The 20,120-nt window shown below is 41.0% G+C and overlaps 1 protein-coding gene across 2 annotated transcripts; it reads left to right on the top strand.

The window, feature by feature from the left end:
• Positions 1-11,834: 11,834 nt before the first annotated feature.
• s100v2 (S100 calcium binding protein V2) lies at positions 11,835-19,396 on the top strand. 2 transcript variants are annotated; one of them, XM_071910601.2, is made up of 3 exons: positions 11,835-11,979; positions 14,954-15,079; positions 17,015-19,396. In XM_071910601.2, the coding sequence occupies exons 1-3, from the start codon at positions 11,971-11,973 to the stop codon at positions 17,183-17,185; spliced, it is 306 nt and encodes a 101-aa protein (XP_071766702.1). In that variant the 5' UTR covers positions 11,835-11,970; the 3' UTR covers positions 17,186-19,396. The 2 variants fall into 2 exon arrangements, with proteins under 2 accessions (XP_071766702.1, XP_071766701.1); XM_071910600.2 differs by having other exon boundaries at positions 14,954-15,085.
• The last annotated feature ends 724 nt before the right edge of the window (positions 19,397-20,120 follow it).

Here is a 20,120-nt window from a genome sequence, read left to right as displayed (position 1 = left end):
GTAACAAAATAATAAATTAGAAAACATGTAGGTATTTTTTCTAGTTAGGTTAGCTAACATATTCAGTAGTGGTGTAACTGTTATTTACAAGCCACTTATTGTCGCTATTGGTTAGCTAGAACTAGTCAAGATAGCTGCATAAATAGTGATGCGCAGGTCAGCTCTGGAGCGACCCAAACCTGCCCACAGCTTTTATCAACCTGCCGAAAGCCCGTCCTGCTGTTGACTAATGGATGGCCAACTTTAGCCTATCTTGTAGGCTTGGCTTACAAGTAGATTAACTAAAAGGCTATACCATAGGCGAGGCTACTGGATTGTTTAATTGCTTATTTGGTTTTCTTTAAGCCTATATTGTTGAAACACAGAAGAATGAAGTCAGCCGTCTACGGACCTCATCCAAGGTTCTGTGTGAGACACCTTCTTGGTTAGGGCCTCGTCAAGATCCTACAACATCTATGCTTGGTAAGCCTGCAGCATTGAGGCAGTATTTGGCACATGGGTGGCCAGCCCCTGGGCACAATACACATCCTCGAGCTGTGCAGTGTTTACTTGGGAGAGTTGGTTTGGAGCTGACCAAATTAGCCTTTAGGGCTAAATGAGTAGCCAGTGTTTCATCCATTGGGCGTATGTTGGTGAGTCTGACAAGGCTGTCAGACTCACCGACATACACCCAATGGATGTCCCTCTAAATTGGATAAACTAAGATATTGGGAGAGAGAGAGGTGCTTTTCGAGATGCTACGGCCGAGTGTGTTCCAAGGCGAAGATGGAAAACACGGGCAATCAGCGTCTCATTGCAGCTTGTTGTTGAGGGAGAGAATAACTCCTAGCCAGCCTGGTTTGTTGCCGGTGTGTGGGAGAAGTGGACCATGGCACCTTCAAAAGGTCAGCCGCTTGGCGGCACAAGTTGGAGAGGGCCGGGGTACTGCTTCCTCTTCCTCCACATCCCTGTTGTCATTAGCCCCTTTCACACATGAAACCCGTAAAAGTGCTGGATTAAGTTCTCCAGTAATGGTAGGAGTTGTGTTGTTCACACATGCTGTTCCGCCTTCAACGTAATGCTACCATTCACACAATACTGGCAATATCGTTACACCGCCGGAGTCCTTGCAGTTTGAAAACAACGTGGGTTAATCTCTCCGTCCGCCCAGACTCTGAGGATCTCTCTTATTTCACTGTCTGTCCAACTCCACTTTTTCTTCAAAAAGTAAAGCTACAGCCTGTTGTATGGTGGCTTGTATTCCCCTCCTACAGTTCGAAAATGGAGCGTCTATATTATACGTCATATAACGTTGTGCTTGTTCGGCCCATGTATTTTTTTGGTCATTCTATTATCTTTCATCTTATCTAACAGAAATTTAAAAAATGAAAAACGAATGGTGATTTGATTTTCATAAAAAAAATCTACAAATGAAAAAGAAGGCATTTTTCACTTTCCTGGCCAGAAACGGCAGATAAAACATTTATAAAGGACTTGATTTTCCTTTTCTCCTTTGTAAAACACAGATCGCTGTTCAATTCAGTAACAAACTTTAATTCTGATAGAAAATATGTTCAAAGACCATTTTACTAATCCATCGTCCTGTCTCACCTTCCTATTCCTGAGAGCTGCCAAAGCTCCAACAAGTTAATCTTCATCTTTATCCTTTTTTCTACAGCAGGATTACATTATTTTTTTTGTGATCAAATTTTTATTGGCCATATGCTTTTTTTATACACAAACACAAGAAAACAAAAACACAAAAACCACATACACCTACATACTCATAAACATACACTCAAGTCCCCCCTCCCCCCTCCCCACAGGACCCATCAACCCAACCCTCCAAAATCACAACAAAGTCAGCCCAACCAAATTCAAAGATTAACAAACCATAGGTCATACCTTGACCCATACAATCTACCAAATGAACGTACATCAAATCAACTGTCATGGGACTCAAAATACCACAGTTATAAATTAAATTACACAATATTACCTAACTCATTGGAATAATTCATCACTCTCCTGGTGGTTCAGCGCCCGTATGCATGGCTTCAATAAATGAAGACCACAACCTAATGTTTTCCACGTTAGCGCCATGCATATGGGCCACTGACATCTCCATGTTGGCCAAGTCCACTACTGTGGACACCCATTGCTGATATGGCAAGGTGTGTGGGGCCTTCCATCTCTGGGCTATCATTTTTTTTGCTGCTGTAAGGCTGACCAAAAACCAACGCCGCTGCCTCATGGACAGGTTCAACCCAGTGAAATCATTTAATAACAAAATTACAGGGGAACAAGGAACAGCAACCCCCAACACTACAGACATCCTCCTAGCAACTATTCTCCAAAATAAAGAAACGGCCGAGCATTCCCAGACCATATGAATAGATACCAGGGGTTCCAAGGGGGCATAATTCACAATTGGGGTTTTGAAATAATTTCATCTGAAATAATTTACGGGGAGTACAGTATAGCCTATGTGCATAGTTGTAATGAATCATTTGGTGATTTGGGTTTCTAGATGACAGAAAAATATTCACCCACACCATATTCCAATTGATTACACTAGATGAAATGGAAAGATCTTGACTCCAACGTATATCAACTTGCAATGGTTTTTCTGCAGCATTGGTAATAAATGTATAAAGACTAGAAACCAAGCCCTTTGTGGTCTTGAATGTGCAAAATTTGTGGATGGGATGGGTCTTTAAATCTTCTCCCCAGGGGACCCCGTACGCTCGTAAAGCACTACGAAGTTGCAAATAAAAAAAGAAAGAAGTGCCAGGTAGGTTGTAATGAGACTGAAGGTCCTGGAACGCCCGAAGCCTATTATCTGCAGAGATATCGGAGAGGGTATTAATCCCTTTATCCCTCCATTGAGGAAAGGAAATCGGGCGCCCACCCAAAAGGAGTGCAAAGTTATTAAATAACGGTAAATAAGAATGAAATTTCAGGTGTATATTGGCATGTGATTCTACAGTTCTCCATGTAGCAATGAGATGAGAGATTATAGGGCCAAATCTAGATCTGCAGGTTTTAAGAGGAATGTTGGAATAAATTATGTCTTGGAGCCTGTAAGAGCTTACCAACTCCTCTTCCATTGAACGCCAGGCCACCTGGGCATCTGGGTTGAGCCAAGTATGAAGGGCTCGTAATGTAAAGGACCAAAAATAAAATTAAAAATTTGGAATACCTAGGCCGCCAGAGCTTTTTTGTCTCTGTAAAGTAGACATTTTTATTCGTTGACGTTTCCCTTTCCAGACAAATTTTGTGATTGATTTATGTAATTTATCCCAGTGACAAGCAGGGGGTGATATGGGGAGCATAGAACTATAAAAATTAATGCGTGGCAATATATTCATCTTGATAATGGAAACCCGAGCTTGGAAAGAATTTGAAATGGGTGACCAACGCTCCAGATCTGACTCCACCTGCTTAGAAATTGAATGAAAATTGTTTGTAACAGTGGCTTGTAAAGAAGGGAAAATGTATAAACCCAGGTATTTGAATTTATGGACCACCGGAATATTTGTAGGTGGTGTAGCCTTTCTCATAGCATTGTTCAAGGGAAGCAAGGCAAATTTAGCCCAATTGATTTTGTATCCAGATATATTGCTAAAATTATCAAAAATAGACAAGAGGTGTGAAGTTGATTGTACCGCGTCTCCTAGAAAAAGTAATATATCATCTGCATAAAGGGAGATGTAGTGGTCAGTGTTACACACTGTAATTGGAGTATGAGATGATTGACGCACTGCCTGGGCCAGGGGTTCTAAGGATAGTGAAAATAACAAAGGAGAAAGAACACAGCCTTGTCTGGAGCTTCTAGAAACTGGAAATTGAGAGGAACATAGATTATCAGTCATCACCATTGCAGTAGGGGAGGAGTATAGAGTTTGAATCATACTCATAAAATGATCTCCAAACCCCATGTGTCGCAAGACTGTCCATAGGTAATGCCATTCCAGGCGATCAAAGGCTTTCTCCGCATCTAGGGAGAGTACGGCACATGGGGTTTGGCTAACAGAGGATGCATCAATAATATGTAAGAGTCTGCGAATATTATCTGATGATAGGCGGGATTTTATAAAACCAGTTTGATCAGGGTGTATAAGCTGATTCATAAAGGGCTCCAATCAAAGGGCCAGCACTTTCACGTATAATTTCACATCCGCGTTCAGGAGAGAAAGAGGACGGTAATTTGCGCACTCACTTGGGTCTTTGCCCTTTTTAAGGAGTAATGTGATTGTAGCTGTATTAACATCCCTTGAAAAAGAGCCAGTATTTATAGCATGTTTGATCATATTCAAAATCAGATGGCCAAGTTGAGGCCAGAATGTTAATAAGAATTCTGGGGGAATCCCGTCAAAACCTGGTGATTTACCTTTGTTCATGCTCCGCAATGCTGCTTCCAATTCACCTAACGTTATAGATTTCTCCAGGGACAAGACATCATTGGGCAATAATTTAGGTAGACAAAGATTATTAAAAAATAAATCAGATTTGGTAGGATCATGTGCAACTTCAGAACAATATAAATTTGAATAAAAAGTGTGAAAAGTGGAGTTAATTTGCACAGGATCTGCTACTAATTCTCTTTGTGGTGTTTTAATGGATGAAATATTTGCAAAATTCTCGCTGGCCCGGAGACTCAAAGCTAGTGATCGGCTTGGGCGTGCACCTTCAAAGTAATGCTTCTGACGTGTACGATGTATAAGAAACTCTGCACGGTGCCTGAGCAAGGAATTCAACTCATTTCTGATTGTGTTCTGTTGGAACATCAAATCTGGAGTCACATTAGAGTGCATGACTTGCTCAAGTTGCAAAAGATTTTGTTCTAATTCATGAATTCTGCGGTGGCATGTTTTATGTAAATTCGACGCAAATGCTGTACAATTACTCCTAATAAAACCTTTCACCGCATCCCATAATATACGAGGATCATCCACAGAATGTTCGTTAAATGTAATAAATTCAGCTAGAGCGGATTGGAATGGGTTTATGAAATTGTCATTTTGTAATAAGGAAGTGTTGAAGCGCCAGCGGGGTGCATGGTTTCTTTGTGCCGTCAGATTAGCCCTACAGATTACAGCCTTATGGTCCGAGAGAGCAAGAGGAATCATGTCAATACGGACATTTTCAAAAAGGTCTTTGGAGACGAAAATAAAATTGATTCTAGAAAAGGAGAGATGTCTTGCTGAGAAAAAAGAAAAATCCTTAGCCGACGGATTAATAACCCGCCATAGATCGACCACTGCAACATCATCAGCCCATTTCCTTAAAGCTGTGGACGTTAGCCTCTGGTCTTTCCCCTCTGCTGTGGCAGTCCTATCCACTGAATGATCCCATACAGCGTTAAAATCAGTACCAATAATTAATCGGAATTCCCAGAGATCAAGCATCAGCTGAGTTAACTGTGCATAAAAATTTACGTCAAATGTATTAGGAGCGTATATGGATACAAAAGCAATTTTTTTATTGGCTATGATGGTTTTGATAAAAGTTATTCTACCCTCTGAGTCTCCCCCTGTACCTAAATTGGTGAATTGGAGGTTTCGACGAGCTACAATAAGCACTCCTTTAGTTTTATTAGAAGAGGATGAGTAAGCCAACACATGGTAATGTTTATTCTGCAATCTATGCACATCCTTCTGTACAAAATGAGATTCGCTGACCATGGCTACGTCCACCTTCTCCCTTCTAAGAACATCTAAAAAGCTAGTACGTTTATATGGTAGATTAAGGCCACGAGCGTTAAAGGAAAACAATGTCAGACTAGTCATTCAACATGTGGTATAAAGCACGAGTAGGAGATGAACTGAACCATGGAGAGGAAACGTATACTGGTTGGCAAAGTCCTGTTCGCACCCCCCCCCCCCCACACACACACACACACACACACACGCCAGCGAAAAACATACAACAAACCGCAAACACAGAAATAAAAAGCAAGGGCAGCGAATAGACATTAAAACAAAACAAAAAACAAAACAGACAAAGGACCGAACAAAACGAACAACCCCACACGGCTAAACCACTGGGCTTAAATGCCATGTAAACAAACAAGAAAAGGAGAAGGCGAGCCCTAAAAAAAAACTCTAGAAGGGGACAATATTCGATCCAAAGATAAAGTCACTGGCCGATAACAACAACTTCTCAAAAAAAAACCCAAACAAAATAATCATAGGCAGCCAAGCCATCAAAAGAGCATTTAATCAAACAATTCAAACAAAAATAGAAAGGCTATAGACTACAGCCACTATTGTAGCAATAATTAGAGAAGTAATTTAAACAAAAGTAGAGAGGCTATAGACTACAGCCACTATTATAGTAGTACTTAGTTAGAAAAGCGAAAAACAAGACAAATTCGTTCTTAAGCCTTGTAGTTACCAGAAACCTATAGAGGACAAAGTTGCCATTTACCCCGAGATGCACAGGAGGGTTAGAAACTCAACTGACCCAGCTGCTCGGGTTATAGTCCAGTAAAGCTAGTTAATGTCCGGAAATATGGATTTCATGGCGACTGTGGCAGTCTTCACGTTATCAAATTTGTGGGATTTGTCATCGATCCAAACCCACAGTGTAGCTGGATCACGAACCTTAGTTTGGAGGCCCTTGTCATGTAGCTGTTGCCGTAACGGCCAGAATTCTCCCCGCATTCTTTTCCGACGAGCCGACATGTCCGTGGTGATTCTGATGGATTGGTCCTGGAACTTCAGATCTCGGGATTTCGCTGCTTCCAGGATTTCCAATTTCTTTTGGAAGTGGTGAAGTTTAAATATTACCACACGATGCTTGTTGGGTTACAGCGGTGGGCCGATCCTGTGAGCCACTTCGATGTCTTTGGTTTGGATTGGAATTTGCAGGAGTTCGGTGAGGGTGTTGGCAAGGAATGATACCATGATGTAGCCAGATTCACTCTTCTCCGGTAAATTCAACAATCTTAGGTTATGTCTTCTTGATCTGTTTTCAAGTCGGTTGATTTCGGTGAAAGCCTCTTGTAAATCCTTTTCCAGTGTTTGAATGCGTAATTCTTGCTTGTCAAGTTTGGCTGCGTGCTCATGTAGAACGGCCTCGGTTTTCTCCAGTCTATTTCCAATGGACTCCACAGACACTGTCAGAAGGTCTAGCTTGGAGGAAAGAGCGTCTATTTTGTCCATTTTTTTTGTAAGAGCTTGGTTCGATTCCACAAGCACGTTCAATGTTTGCTGTAACTTTTCCATCTCTAGTTTGTAACGGGTTGGCATTTAGACTGAGGAGCTTTCCAGTATCCTGGATTAGTTGTTTGTTAGGCGTACTTGCGTTAATCTTGAGAGTTTCTGGCCATAGACAACGTTGAAAGAAAAACTCAATAAAGAGAATAGGTAGATTGTTCTTAGATTAATTGATTCTGCGAGTTAACTGTTAAAGGACCGATATTCTCCCCCCTGAGTCAGACCCACACGTCTCTACTCGCTGCTGTCCGCCATCTTTAGGATGACATTATGTCACCAAATGTAGCCTACAGTAATGTGGAAATAAGAATATCGCACATATCGGATTATAAATTAGACCTGCTCATGTGTGATCAATCAGGTGCACAGTTTCAAAATGAAACAGTGTTTTAAAATATGAAGAAAAGACAGAGATAAGGAGATAATAACCAGGTCTCATTATAACCAGGTTGTGGGAATGTGCGAACCTGGACATAAACCCCAATCATCATCATGGGCCAGAAAAATCAGCCTCGTTAATAATAATAGCCTGTTGATTGATCGCACATGAGGAGGTCTAACTATGATCCAATGTGCGATATTTTAATATCCATGTGTTGGAGTTTTCTCAGCTCTCAGGAATAGGAAGGTGAAATTATTCCAGACAGGACGATGGATTAGTAAAATGGTCTTTGAACATATAGAAATAAAGTTTATTACTAAAGTTTATTACTGAGTTGAGCAGTGCCTCCCTCTTTGCTCCTTCTCTCTCTCTCTCTCTCTCTCTCTCTCTCTCTCTCTCTCTCTCTCTCTCTCTCTCTCTCTCTCTGTGTGATGAAAGACGCACAGCAGCGACTTCTCTCAGTCCCAAAACAGGCTTTTTCGTTATTGTATTTTATTTTCTGTTTTACAAAGGAGAAAAGGAAAAACAAGGCCTTTATAAATGTTGTGTCTGCCGTTTCTGACCTGGAAAATGAAAAATGCCTTGTATTTCCGTTTTTCAGTTGTGGATTTTTAAATGAAAATCAAACCATTCGTTTTTCATTTTTTTATTACTGTTTCTGAAAAGAAAATAGAATGACCAAAAAATACATGGAACATGCTTGTGCCATTAATGTTCTGGCATCGTTCACACATACAGTCGATACTGAACTTTAGGCTACTAGTAACGCTACAATGTCTTGAGCAGAGAAATTGGCAGAACTGATTTACTGACATTTCCATACCGGTTCCTGTTCTCACATGACCCCCGTGCCGGTAAATTACGGAACAGGCTGCGTGTGTGAAAGGGGCTATTGTGTTGGCCCGACACAATGATTGACATCTCGTCCTCTGACAGTGGACTCTGCCACATGTTGTCAAGAGTAGGAAGTCTGTGAGGAAGGTAGAAGTTGATCCGTCTGCTCTGCCTATGACATTTCACAGTTACCAGTCCCTCAGAATCCGAAAGAAAGGGATCTTGCTCACAAATGGAGTCTCCGAGTATTTTGGTTAGGAATGTCACACACCTTTCCATTGTCGATTTATGGATGTGGTGACAATACACACGTGATGTGCGGGTCAATCCGAAACCCGCGGGTCCCGTGGGTTTATCTGCGGGTGGGGCGGGTTAGGGTTCGAATGATGATGATATTGAGATCGGGTCGGGCGGGTGCGGGTCAAATGGGCTACACACAGTACACACACACAATGTAATTCTAGACTAAATTTCAATGGGTTTTAAATGTAATTAACGGAGTAAACTTCTCCAATCTCCAGCTGGTTTACCCCACCATCCATATTATATTCTGCGCAGTGCGCACACTGCACAGTGCAGCACTGTATTACCTTAGTGACACGAGTCTTTGGAAAATTACCTGACTTCCTGATCATCTATTTTTTTTTTTCGGGTTGCGCATCGGGTTCGGGTCGTTGTTTTATGTGTATGAAAATGGGTCGGGCGGGTTCAGATACGTTTATGTGTCGGGTCGGGCGGTCGCGTGTTGAAAAAAACCTGACCCGCGCGAGTCCATCCCAGACAAGGAGAAACCACATGCATTAAGGCGTGGGTGAGCCTTAGCTTTGCTAGCCTTGTTGGACTCCGCTACAAGTTAGCCAGGCTCACTGACCAGAGAGAATAGCTCTGGGCCATTTAGTTCTGCTAAACAAGCGCAGCTGCAGGAGAAGAAAGAAGACAAAAACTTTGATAGCAATGTTCAAGACATCTGGGAACTGGGAAATTCCTACTTCCAAATAGGAAAAATCCATTTGAACAGCCCTCCAGCTAACCCTAGTTGCTAACTTGGGTCTGTTCTCTGAGCTCTGAGTTCCCTGACATGTAGTTCTGTGACGTTCCTAAACGTAAATGAACGTGGTGTGTGTTCTTAGTGAATAGTGGATAAAAAAATATGTGTTTTAAGCTTTTAAACAGACTTTCAAGTTTCTATAATCAAATATAGCCTATATAGGGATAGATGATTAAAAAATAAAATAACATAAAATAAACATTCACCTTATGTGCTTTTTCTCCTCTTCGTGTGCTTGTGCGAGAAATGTATAACAGCTATTCCAAAGCTTTTGCTGCTTTGAAAGCAGCCAAACTGCCAAACAGCTTTCCTTTGGGCGCCCATATTGTTCCCACCTCAACCACTTGAACATGCTGAGGTGGGAACTAGGAAATGCCAAGTGGGAAGTTTCCCAGTTCCCAGTTGTCTTGAACGTACCACAGCACAGCCCCCACACAGACTGACAGAAAAAAGGTAACCGCCCAGAGACGTCCTGAACACAGCAAACACAGGCAGAGGCGGCACAATGGGGGAGACTTGCCAGTCATGGGTATTTTTTAGAGTACCAGTCCAGCGAAGTGGTGATAGTATGGTCATTTAAAAATGTTTTAAAAAGTAAAATCCTTCATAGTATGCCTTTAATTTTTTGCGAAACAACAATTTTGTCAAGTGTGTGAGGCTCTATGCTAAGCGAGGGAAGAGCAAATAGACTGAGGAGAAGAAACTGTGCAGGATCAGTTATACCCTAGGGGGAGGGTGGGGCTTCCCCCGCCTGCTACGGTCTCATCGGCCTTTTCGGGCGTGATTGAAAGGTTCTTCAGGACAGGTCTCGCGAGGGCACAATCCTCATACTTATGTGTTGTACAGAGTGTGCCGACTGATATGGAAACAATGTTTTTCAAAGTTAGCTAACAGAAACTTGAATGGCAAAGAAGGAACTTTGGTTGGTTGGTTCATGACCATGGCACTCATGATCTTGGAAGGGCAGCAGGCTAGCTAACGAGGTGCCTAGATAAGATAGGTTAGTATGCCTAGATTGCATTTTTTCCATTAGTATCAAGAGTGCTAGGCTTCATAATATAAGCAACCTCCTCTCTTACCCCTTGCCTGTTTCACTGGGCTTCAGTCTAATGTTACTTAGACCGAAAAACTGTGGTTCTCTGGCTCTGCCCATTGAGGTTCAACCAGTGAGATTATTTCTGCCTCCAGAGCAGCTCTGCCTCCGAGAAACAAATCAGAGGCAGAGAAACTAAAGCTCCAATCTGATATTCAATAATATGCAAGATGTGGTGTTTGTATGCCAGTGTGCCTACTAATAAGCATGTGCATGATTTTGTGAGTATGTGTGTTAGTGTGTGTGTGTGTGTGTGTGTGAATACAAAGCATCTGGCAATAGCTCAATCTAATTACAATGAGGATGAGACAAGGCGGAGAACATTGTGAAAGGTTCATGGCCTCGTACTGAAACAATTCACTCTATCCTCCTGTGGCTTTTCAGATTGGGTGTGGCATCAACTCTTTCCAGGAAGACATTGAAGGACCTGGGGGGGGGGGGGGGGGGGGGTCTGTGCAGTACATCTTTTCATTTTATTTAATTTCATGCTGATTTTAACATCTGCAGTCTTGCTTAATTCTATTGACTCATATTAAGATTGTTGGGTTTTGATGTAAATGATTAATTAGTGATCCAGTTTATGGATTTTGATGGCTCTGGAACCAAACTCTCGGTGTCACCTCTCTTCCCACCCTCTGTCTGTCCATAAATTCATAAAACCGGATTGAAAGAATGTGGCAGCGCCTGTTCCCCCCCCCCCCCTCTCTCTCTCTCTCTCTCTCTCTCTCTCTCTCTCTCTCTCTCTCTCTCTCTCTCTCTCTCTCGTTCTCTCTCTCATTTAAAATCTCCTGTGAAACACGGCATAAGTGACAGCGTTTTAAGAAAGGCTTTTCCCACAGTTTGCAAGCCTCACATTAAGTTTGAATACAAATACATTGGTTACTTGCAGGCATGTTAAACCTGCGATATAGAAAATATCTGGTGTGGTATTAATGTTTGGTATAGGAGAGGTTAACATAGCGACAACATGGAGGAAAAGCTGTAAACCAGCCTAAACTTGCAGGCAGTTATTGCGTAAAACAATCGTGTTCCAACTTTTACTAAAGGATTCCAGATGTGGAATGAGTTGTCTTTTGGATCTGTGCTGCGCTTCTAGAGCATATCCAAACAGGCAGCTTTCACTGTATTAAAAAGGTTATTTGTGAACAGCGCAACCTCAGAGTTATAGTTAAAACACGAAATGGTATAGCGCACTTTGTGCTTAGTTACATTTATGGTGCCAATAGCATCGGATTACAGCTCACTGTGTTTTTCCTGCTGCTCTTCCTGAGTGTTTTTTTTTTTTTTTGCGGAGGGAGGATTCAGGAATCTGGCCAGCTGGTGACAGAGGCAATGCTGCACTGACACACAACACCAGCAATTACCAAGCGACGCAGGAAGAAAAGTTACCAGATTTACACAAAGAATCGAAATGGCACAGGTAAGAAAATATATAAAGTTACTGTTGTTACTGCTGAGTAGGCTACTAAAGTGTGTATACGTGTCAAAGTTTCTGTAAACCTGACCTTTTAAAACTTTACGTATGATTTTCACGGCGAGTGAAACTTCAACTGTCCAACAGTAGGCTTTCAGAATTTGTCCAACCATCTGAAGATAATGTGAAGTAGTAGATCTACATCTAGAATTTCATCCTAAATTTACTCTTACAAACTGTGACAGACATACTTGGACTGAAACAAGTGATAAAACGACGGTTTTCGACCAAGACGCGCCATCTCATGTTTGGCCAAATGACGCTGGGGAAGAATTTTAATCCAGGTCAGATGCTGAACTGCTGCGGCTCTCTGAAATGAAAAGCACGGGGAGCCAATCCCCATCCCATCCCGCAGACTGGAGGTCTATGTTGGAAATCAGACAGATTCAGGTCCACGTTACCTACCGTGTAACAACACACAATGACAGGCCTACACTTCAACTGCTTTCACACTGGATTTACAGTCCGCCCCTCCTTGAAAAGAACTATAGCACTCCTATGATATCTTTTAGAAAGTTGCTAAATATTGCCCCAAAACAATAACCTATTCTATAGGAATATTGTAGTGATAGCCTACCAAAGGAGATAAGGATACCAAAGCTATTGTCCACTATATCATGCATAGATGTTATACTGATATTAATATTTTATTACGTTGTTTATACTTATATTTATATATAGCGCATATTTCTGATTTAGTATTAAATATTTGAGTAAACAGCATGACCTGACAGTGTGATCTTTTGTAACTTAATCCTAGTAATTCATACTCCTTAACCATACTTCCCACCCATACAGTCTATTTAACATGTGTTTAAACTGACACCAGCATACATGTATAGAACCTCATTCTTTCAGCTAAACCCCATTCTATTTTATTGCTTTATTGTTTTTCCCACAGAGATCAATAGTTTCATGCTATTTTATAAAAAAAAATACCACAAATTACCATAAAGTAAAGTCACTCTAATCCCACTGTTGAATATCATGGATTTATAGAATATTCTCGGATTATCAGAGTGATTTTTCATTAGTGCTACTGTCAAGGTAAAATGGTTGTTTCCTATGTAAAGTCATGAAACGGATAATGGTACTAAAATACTTTTGTTGAAGAGTGTAGGGCTTGCAGTGGCTTGTGGTACATCAGTCATACTTGGAAGGAAGGATGTGTTTTTTCCAAAGCTGTTGGCCTACATGGCACCGGACAACTGTAGTAAGACTCAAGCTCGTCCCACTGATGGCTGATGGTTTAGGGTTCAGATTAGAATGAGGATTAGGTTTAGAAGAGAGCAAGGGTTATGCTTACAGTTAATTTAGGGTTAGGATGTGGGTTCAGGGTTAAAAGTCTCAAATTAGGAGTGGGTTTAGTTTAGTGTTAGGGAATGAATGGATAATAGTATACGGTTGTGTGTGTGTGTGTGTGTGTGTGTGTGTGTTCACACACTCCATTGCTCAGCAGTATTAACCCAGCCTCGTATGCCCTGTAGCTCAACTGTTTACACACAATTTAGACCATCAGGTATTTCACCTAAGCTGACTATTATTGGAAAACACTTTGACTGTCCCTCTACTTTATACTTCTACACAAACAACTCAGTGTGATGGGACTATATTTTAGATACAAAGTTGGTTTAGCCAGGGAATAGGGAATGTTGCTCACATCCTGCTTTATTAATGGCCTAATTAAAATTGTGTTTTCCTCACTGGTATGACTTTAACAGCTCTGCAACTGTGTAAGTTTACTTTTCAACCTGTCTGTCAAGTATTGCCACAGTCTTTGAAATGGGTTGGGAAAGAGGTTGAATTTGAGTTACCTCAAGTCTTCAAAATTTGCTCAAAGTTCCATACTAAATTCATTTTCTGTAAAGCTATAGTGCTAAATGTTCCTAAAACCTCTATGTAAATATTTGTTTATAATTCTTATGATAGTACATGGCCACCAGCTTTACATGGCAATGGTATTGTGTATATCACCATGCCAACAATTTCAAGTGAGTGGGAGCACCATGACTTGTGTAGACAAGAATGTCAGTTGCATGTTTGGGGTGGGGCCTTATCTGATAGCCAAGCTTGATGTCACCAAATCATGAACATCAGACTAACTCACAGTGGACACATGGAGGCGCGCAAGCTATTCACTTGACAGAACAGAACAGTGACTGTGTTTGAAGAAATGTTGGGCACACACATTTGATGCAGCCTCAGATGTTTGTTCAAACCAACTTCAGATCAAACACAGACAAGGTTCACAAATGTCCAGGTTTCACTGCATGTCTGGAATGTTTCTTTTGGCCTTCTATATCAAATGTCATATCAATTTCATATGATATAGTCTTCCAACGAAGTAGGCCAAATTATATTTTTCTGACTGTCTTTATTTTCCTGATGCTTTCTCAGATACAAATAATTATTAATGCTACAATAGGCAACTTTTCTCCTTGAGACAGGAAATGTATTGTTGGTCCTGCCATTCTCCCCCTCAGTTGGTCAACACTGTCTTGTCACTCATGGCTTCTAGCCTGAGGCATCCATAAAACCACCTCAGGCATCGAAGAAGCAGACGGTGAATGCAGCCAATCTGCAATAAAAAAAAGCAATGCCGATGTTTTTGAACATTTAGCTTCACTGTTGTTTCTTTTCTTACTGCTTTCCCCCATTGTTTTTGTTGCTATGACTTCCCTGCTCTGTGACTGCTAGCCGCACCTTAATAGCCCAGCCTACCACTGGCCACGACCATACGACACACCCACAGGAAAATGTTATATGCCTTAAAACAACCAATATCATCAAAGTCAACTTCACAGGGCCACAGGGATTTAGGCACGAATGTCAAAAAAGTTGCATATGTTGCAGCTTTAATGTGGTTGTTCCTCCTATCTCCGTCTTAATCCCAACATTCCTCCCATCAACCACTCTGCAGTGCTCAGAACTGGAGAATGCCATCAACACACTGGTTACCCAGTTCCACGCTGCTGCAGCTGACAACGGTCCAACGCTGAAAACTGAAGAGTTCAAAGGTCTTTTGTCTTCCCAGCTGCCCAACCTGGTCAAGGTAAAACTACTACAGTCGGTTACCCTTTGCTTCCCGCCAAAGCCACACCTGCCATTGATTCCAGCAGTCGGGCGTGGCAGCCTACCTCAGCTACTCACCTTAGACACTCAGAAACATGCACAGACTCAGCAGCTTATATATACAAGCTACATACACACCCAACACACACAAACTCAAAAAGACTCAAACTTACAACACATACACACACATACAAAGGCTGGACCAAGTTTTGCCAACAAATCCATCATTTCAGTTTTAATGTGACAAGCATGTAGGTGTCCATGGATTAAAGGACAGTTTTTCACAGGGCACTGAGTCCAACACAACACTGCTTTGTTTGTAAAACCCTGAAAAAGTTCTGATTAACCCTCACTTTCTTCAAGTTGGGACTCGCTGTTCATTTGCATGAGGCCTTAAGGAGGATTTCAGGACAAGTCAGGCCTCTTTCTCTGGAAAATGTTAGTTAAAATCAAATAATTCAGGTGTCAAAATTTTCTCTCTGACAGAGAGACATGATGTCAAAAAATGCTTTACTGTTATAATACATGATTTAATTTATGTCCTGCACAATGAGAAATGTTTTCAGTTGACTTAATCTCTCAACAACCAAGAATGCTCATTCAATAGCTGTCACTACATTAATGTGGAGGGAAATTATTTTAAAGGAATGGCAGACAGAATACCAAATTCAGTGGTAGATAATATGCTGTACATCAAAATAATTTATTTATATGAAAACACCAACCACTGGTGTGAATCTAACCCTGAACATTGCCTGTGTTCAGGGTTAGATTCCAATTAGGGCCACCCACCCATTGAGCACTACGTATCATTCAACATTTCAACTTTTACACCCTTTGTAGTCTCATTTTAGCCTAGACGTCTATATCCATTTAGACGTCTTTTAAAGCTGCAATAAGTGATTTTCCGACCACTAGAGGGTGACAGAAACTGCAACACATTTGTAAATAAAGCACAGCAAAGCTACTGCACTATGGAGACCCCTAAGGACAAACCCAGCAAAGCACTGTGCATAAAGGCTAATAGCTAAGCTAAATGTACCTACGGAGAAGTGTCATCAGTTACCAGTCTCCAGTTTATATCATTATGTCTCAGTGAAATCTCCACATAGCACACATTAGTTTCAGGATTGGTTATAAGGTCTGATATAGCTTATTGCAGGTTTAAACAGCTAATCAGCGTAAAATTGTTTGGGCATGCTTAAAGGATATGTTATGCGATTTTGGACCTATATGTAATTTGTCTCTTACATACCTGTAGGACTCGGACCCGCAGACAATATTGGCTCCTGAGCTATCAGCTGTTCGTTGAAACAGCAAGTTCCCGTTGCTAGCCTTTTGCCGTTAACAATCAGTCCAAACGGGTATGGCAAAATATGTCCAAAAAAGCCAGTCTGTGAAAAAGACATGGCGACCAACCAGTGTATTTAGGGTTAGGGTTAGGGCACCATTTTCACTCAGTGGATAGTCTAATACCAAACTCTACCCGGCTCCATGTGCAATTGTTTACAATCTGACCTGACCGTCCACAAAACTAGATTACTAGTCACAAGAAAAATAGTTCTGTGATTTCCTGATTAGTGAAAGTGTGTGTAATGGTGGAATTGTGTTATGAAATTTTTGTTTACGTACTTTGCAACTTTTCGGTTTACTCTCAATTCCCCTGTGGAACCTACAAATGGCTTTTTGGAGTTATTTTGACAAACCCCGTTTGGACTCATTGTTAGCAGCAAGAGGCTAGCAACAAAACTCGCTGTTTCAATTGACAGCTGACTCAGGAGCCAGTATTCTCTGTGGGTCCAAGCACTACAGGTATGTAAAGAGACAATTCATGATGAATAAAAACATTGCCCACAATAAACATTTCTAACCCATAGTTTGGACATTATCCCCCTCTGTGTTCCCACAGGGGACTGGCTCAGAACTGGGATTGACTGAGATCCTACGGAAGATGGGTGTGTCTGACGGCGAGGGCATCTCCTTCAAACACTTCTGGAGCTTAATCCAGTCGCTAGCCACCACGCAGCATAGTCTACTCAGCGGTCAGAAGGGCTCCAAATGCAGCTGCATTCTCCTGTGAAGACCAGGCATTCAGCCCACAACATCAGATGGGGCAGCAACCTGTGATTTTACATCTAGCAATGTAACCGAACAGAGCAACAACATGCACATCACAATCATAACAAGGTGTCGGACAGAATACATAGCATAGAACAAAGCCAGTCCACACGCTGCAAGTTGTTTCCAAGGTTTATTAATATTTTTAAACCAATACATGTGATGTTTTGAGTCTTCATTAGGCAAGACCAAACGGGTTTAATGTAAAGCATGCAGCTCAAAACGTCACATCTAGAAATTATGCCCCCCACCATAACACTTCTGCAACTATACAGCCCTGCACCAGTTTCCTCCAAAGTCCGACTTTATGCATTACAAAATTTTTAATGGTTGCACCAACTGAAATAGTTCCAACATAGACATAAGTCACAACTTAAAACACCAAACCCCCACTAGGTGTAAAGTCTTCTGTAAAATAGCCGCTGGCATGGCACATCGATTTGAAACATGGGAAAACTTGCTGGAGGGTCCAGAAGAACAAATGTGTGGTTTACATCAGCAACATGAAATTAGATCACTGAGCTGATCAAGAACCAAACTACAATTTTAGCTAGCTTGCAATAAAATAAATATTTGTTTTTATTAGTGATAGGGGACATTTCATTAGACCTAACTAGATAACTTTTACCCTGTTGAAATTAACAGTTATACCACTTGATTTCACTGTATTGCCCGTGTTAGTTACTTCTATCTGTATACCTATGTGTGTTGCCTGTATACCTATGTCTGGTTCTAGTGGGTATGGGAACTACAAATCAATCTTCATACTTGGTAATAGATAGCATATCCATTTGTTGACATTTGGTGATGATGAATTAGCTAGGTTTATCCTCTTTTTGTCTTGCTACCATGTAAGTTAGCTAATATTAGTTTTGGCTACCATTAATTGGGGCAGGAAAAATAGATTTTGGCTTGCACGCTATTGGCAACATCACTATCTGCGCCAATGTTTTGGTTAGTTTTCCTTTTGCACTCTACTAGTTAAGATATATACCTTAAGTCTCCATGGTGTAACTAAACAAAGACACGGCTTTAGGGCTTTATTTTTGTGATGGGGCACAGCAGATGCTGGGGCTTTGCACCGGCCAAGTGGCATTTTTGTCGGGCAGACAGGTTTTTTGCTCACCTGCATCGGTTTGGTATTTTGGTGCCTCGCCATAAACATAACTGTGCCTAAGTCAGAGTAGAGGCGCGCGCGCGCGCGGGGGGGTGTCAGTAACGATCACGCAGCACAGTGCAATGCTTACCAAATCTTTTGAACAAGGTGATTTGATTGGTCATGACTGACGCCATCCCCTACCACACCTACTGATAATGTTCCTCCAACCTCCTTTCCAACTGCGCCACAGGTGCACCACATACCTCTGGCCATGAAATTACCAAAAATCAGTCGCCACGCCATGTGCGGTCACGCCTTTGACTGCACTTTGCACTGTGTGCCATTGATTCACGAAAATAGAGCCCTTAGTGTCAAATGTAAGAGTTGGTGTCGACTTTACACCCTAAATTAATATTGAATGCACATTCAGCTGGTGCGACAGGCTGTTGGACACTAACAAGTCTCTCACATAGCTCATAGCTCTCAAGCCAGATGATCCAGAATATTAAAATAATACAAGCTTTACTTTTAGTACATTTAAAACATTTGAATAGAATTGCTTTGCTTTCTTTTTACCGTAATGTCAGTTTACATTTAAAATCAAAGCAGAATTTACATCAAATGTACATTAATGCTATAATACTCAGTTTACAGTATTTCCTCACTGTTAGCAGTATCAATTTACACATTCATGTACACTGCATTAAACCCTGTCTTAGTATTTTAATCTCTTTCACTAGATACTAATCTACTCAATTTGACTCAATATGTATCAGAAAACAACATCACTGTAGTTTGGATGCTTTCTGTATGTCTTTACATCTGACATTGCATTTAAGTGTCTGGTCAACTTCAGTAACAAAACAGCAAAATCCAGTATATTAACATGTGCTTCAGAGTCCCTGTATCATGTTTCTACTAGCAATGTTTTACCCCCTGTGGTATTGCAATTTCTATGTATTTATATTTTGTAATTCTCTGTATTCTGGCCAATGTGACACCATAATAAAAAACAACTTTATGTAATAAACATATAAAGAAAGCACAACAATTACTTAATTATGAGAATTCATTTGGGGGTAGGCTGATTTTGTAGTATGGCCACTGCGCTCAGGCTGTTCGGTGCGGTATCCAATTATTAGATCATATGAGTTGAAAATATGGGGTCGCACACGATGGAGAGTTACTTTGTTAAGCACTTATTTTATTTCATATTGGACAGAACGGCCCTCCGGCCTTCGTCAGTGTCTACTAGTTAGGCGTAGGCTAATTTTGAATGTAAAACCTTTCATCATGAGATAAAATTTCATTGCACATAGAGTACTTCACATGAAAATGTCACTGAGTTGTAAAACTGATCTGCAGTTACAGTTATGCTAATGTTTTATAGCCTGTTCTTATGTAATCCAACACTTATCACAGTGAGTGCATTTGCATTCTAGTTAGTTATACACTTTCAGAAATTTGCATATGTGCCACCAGGTAGAATCAGTAGAATGTAGACTCTGTAGCACTTTATTGCAATATGTTGTATCGGGGTTGGCCTAATAGAACATTAGTTTGTGATTATACTGTGTTTTTTGTATTGAAGAATACCGAAACCAAATTCTAACATGCAGCTAATACACAGTGAAAACAATTACATTACATGAGGTTTACACAGAGATTCAAGCACCTCACCACAACATTATCAATTTGAATTCTCCTGGGAAGAGAGATTGCATCCTCTTTTGAGTTTTTTTCCCTCAGGTGTGCCTCGAAAGAATTCAAGATATGATGAGAACACATATTTATTCAT

The sequence above is a fragment of the Centroberyx gerrardi genome, chromosome 19, assembly GCF_048128805.1.
Source record: "Centroberyx gerrardi isolate f3 chromosome 19, fCenGer3.hap1.cur.20231027, whole genome shotgun sequence".
Lineage (NCBI taxonomy): Eukaryota > Metazoa > Chordata > Actinopteri > Beryciformes > Berycidae > Centroberyx > Centroberyx gerrardi.
The sequence above is the reverse complement of the archived record's forward strand: the minus strand, read 5'-3'. Positions and strand labels throughout refer to the sequence as shown.

What these genes read in the sequence shown, in the direction of transcription:
- s100v2 (XM_071910600.2), top strand. An exon ending in AGCTGCCCAACCTGGTCAAG is followed by an intron (nt 15,086 to 17,014) that starts GTAAAACTACTA and finishes GTGTTCCCACAG; the next exon opens with GGGACTGGCTCAGAACTGGG.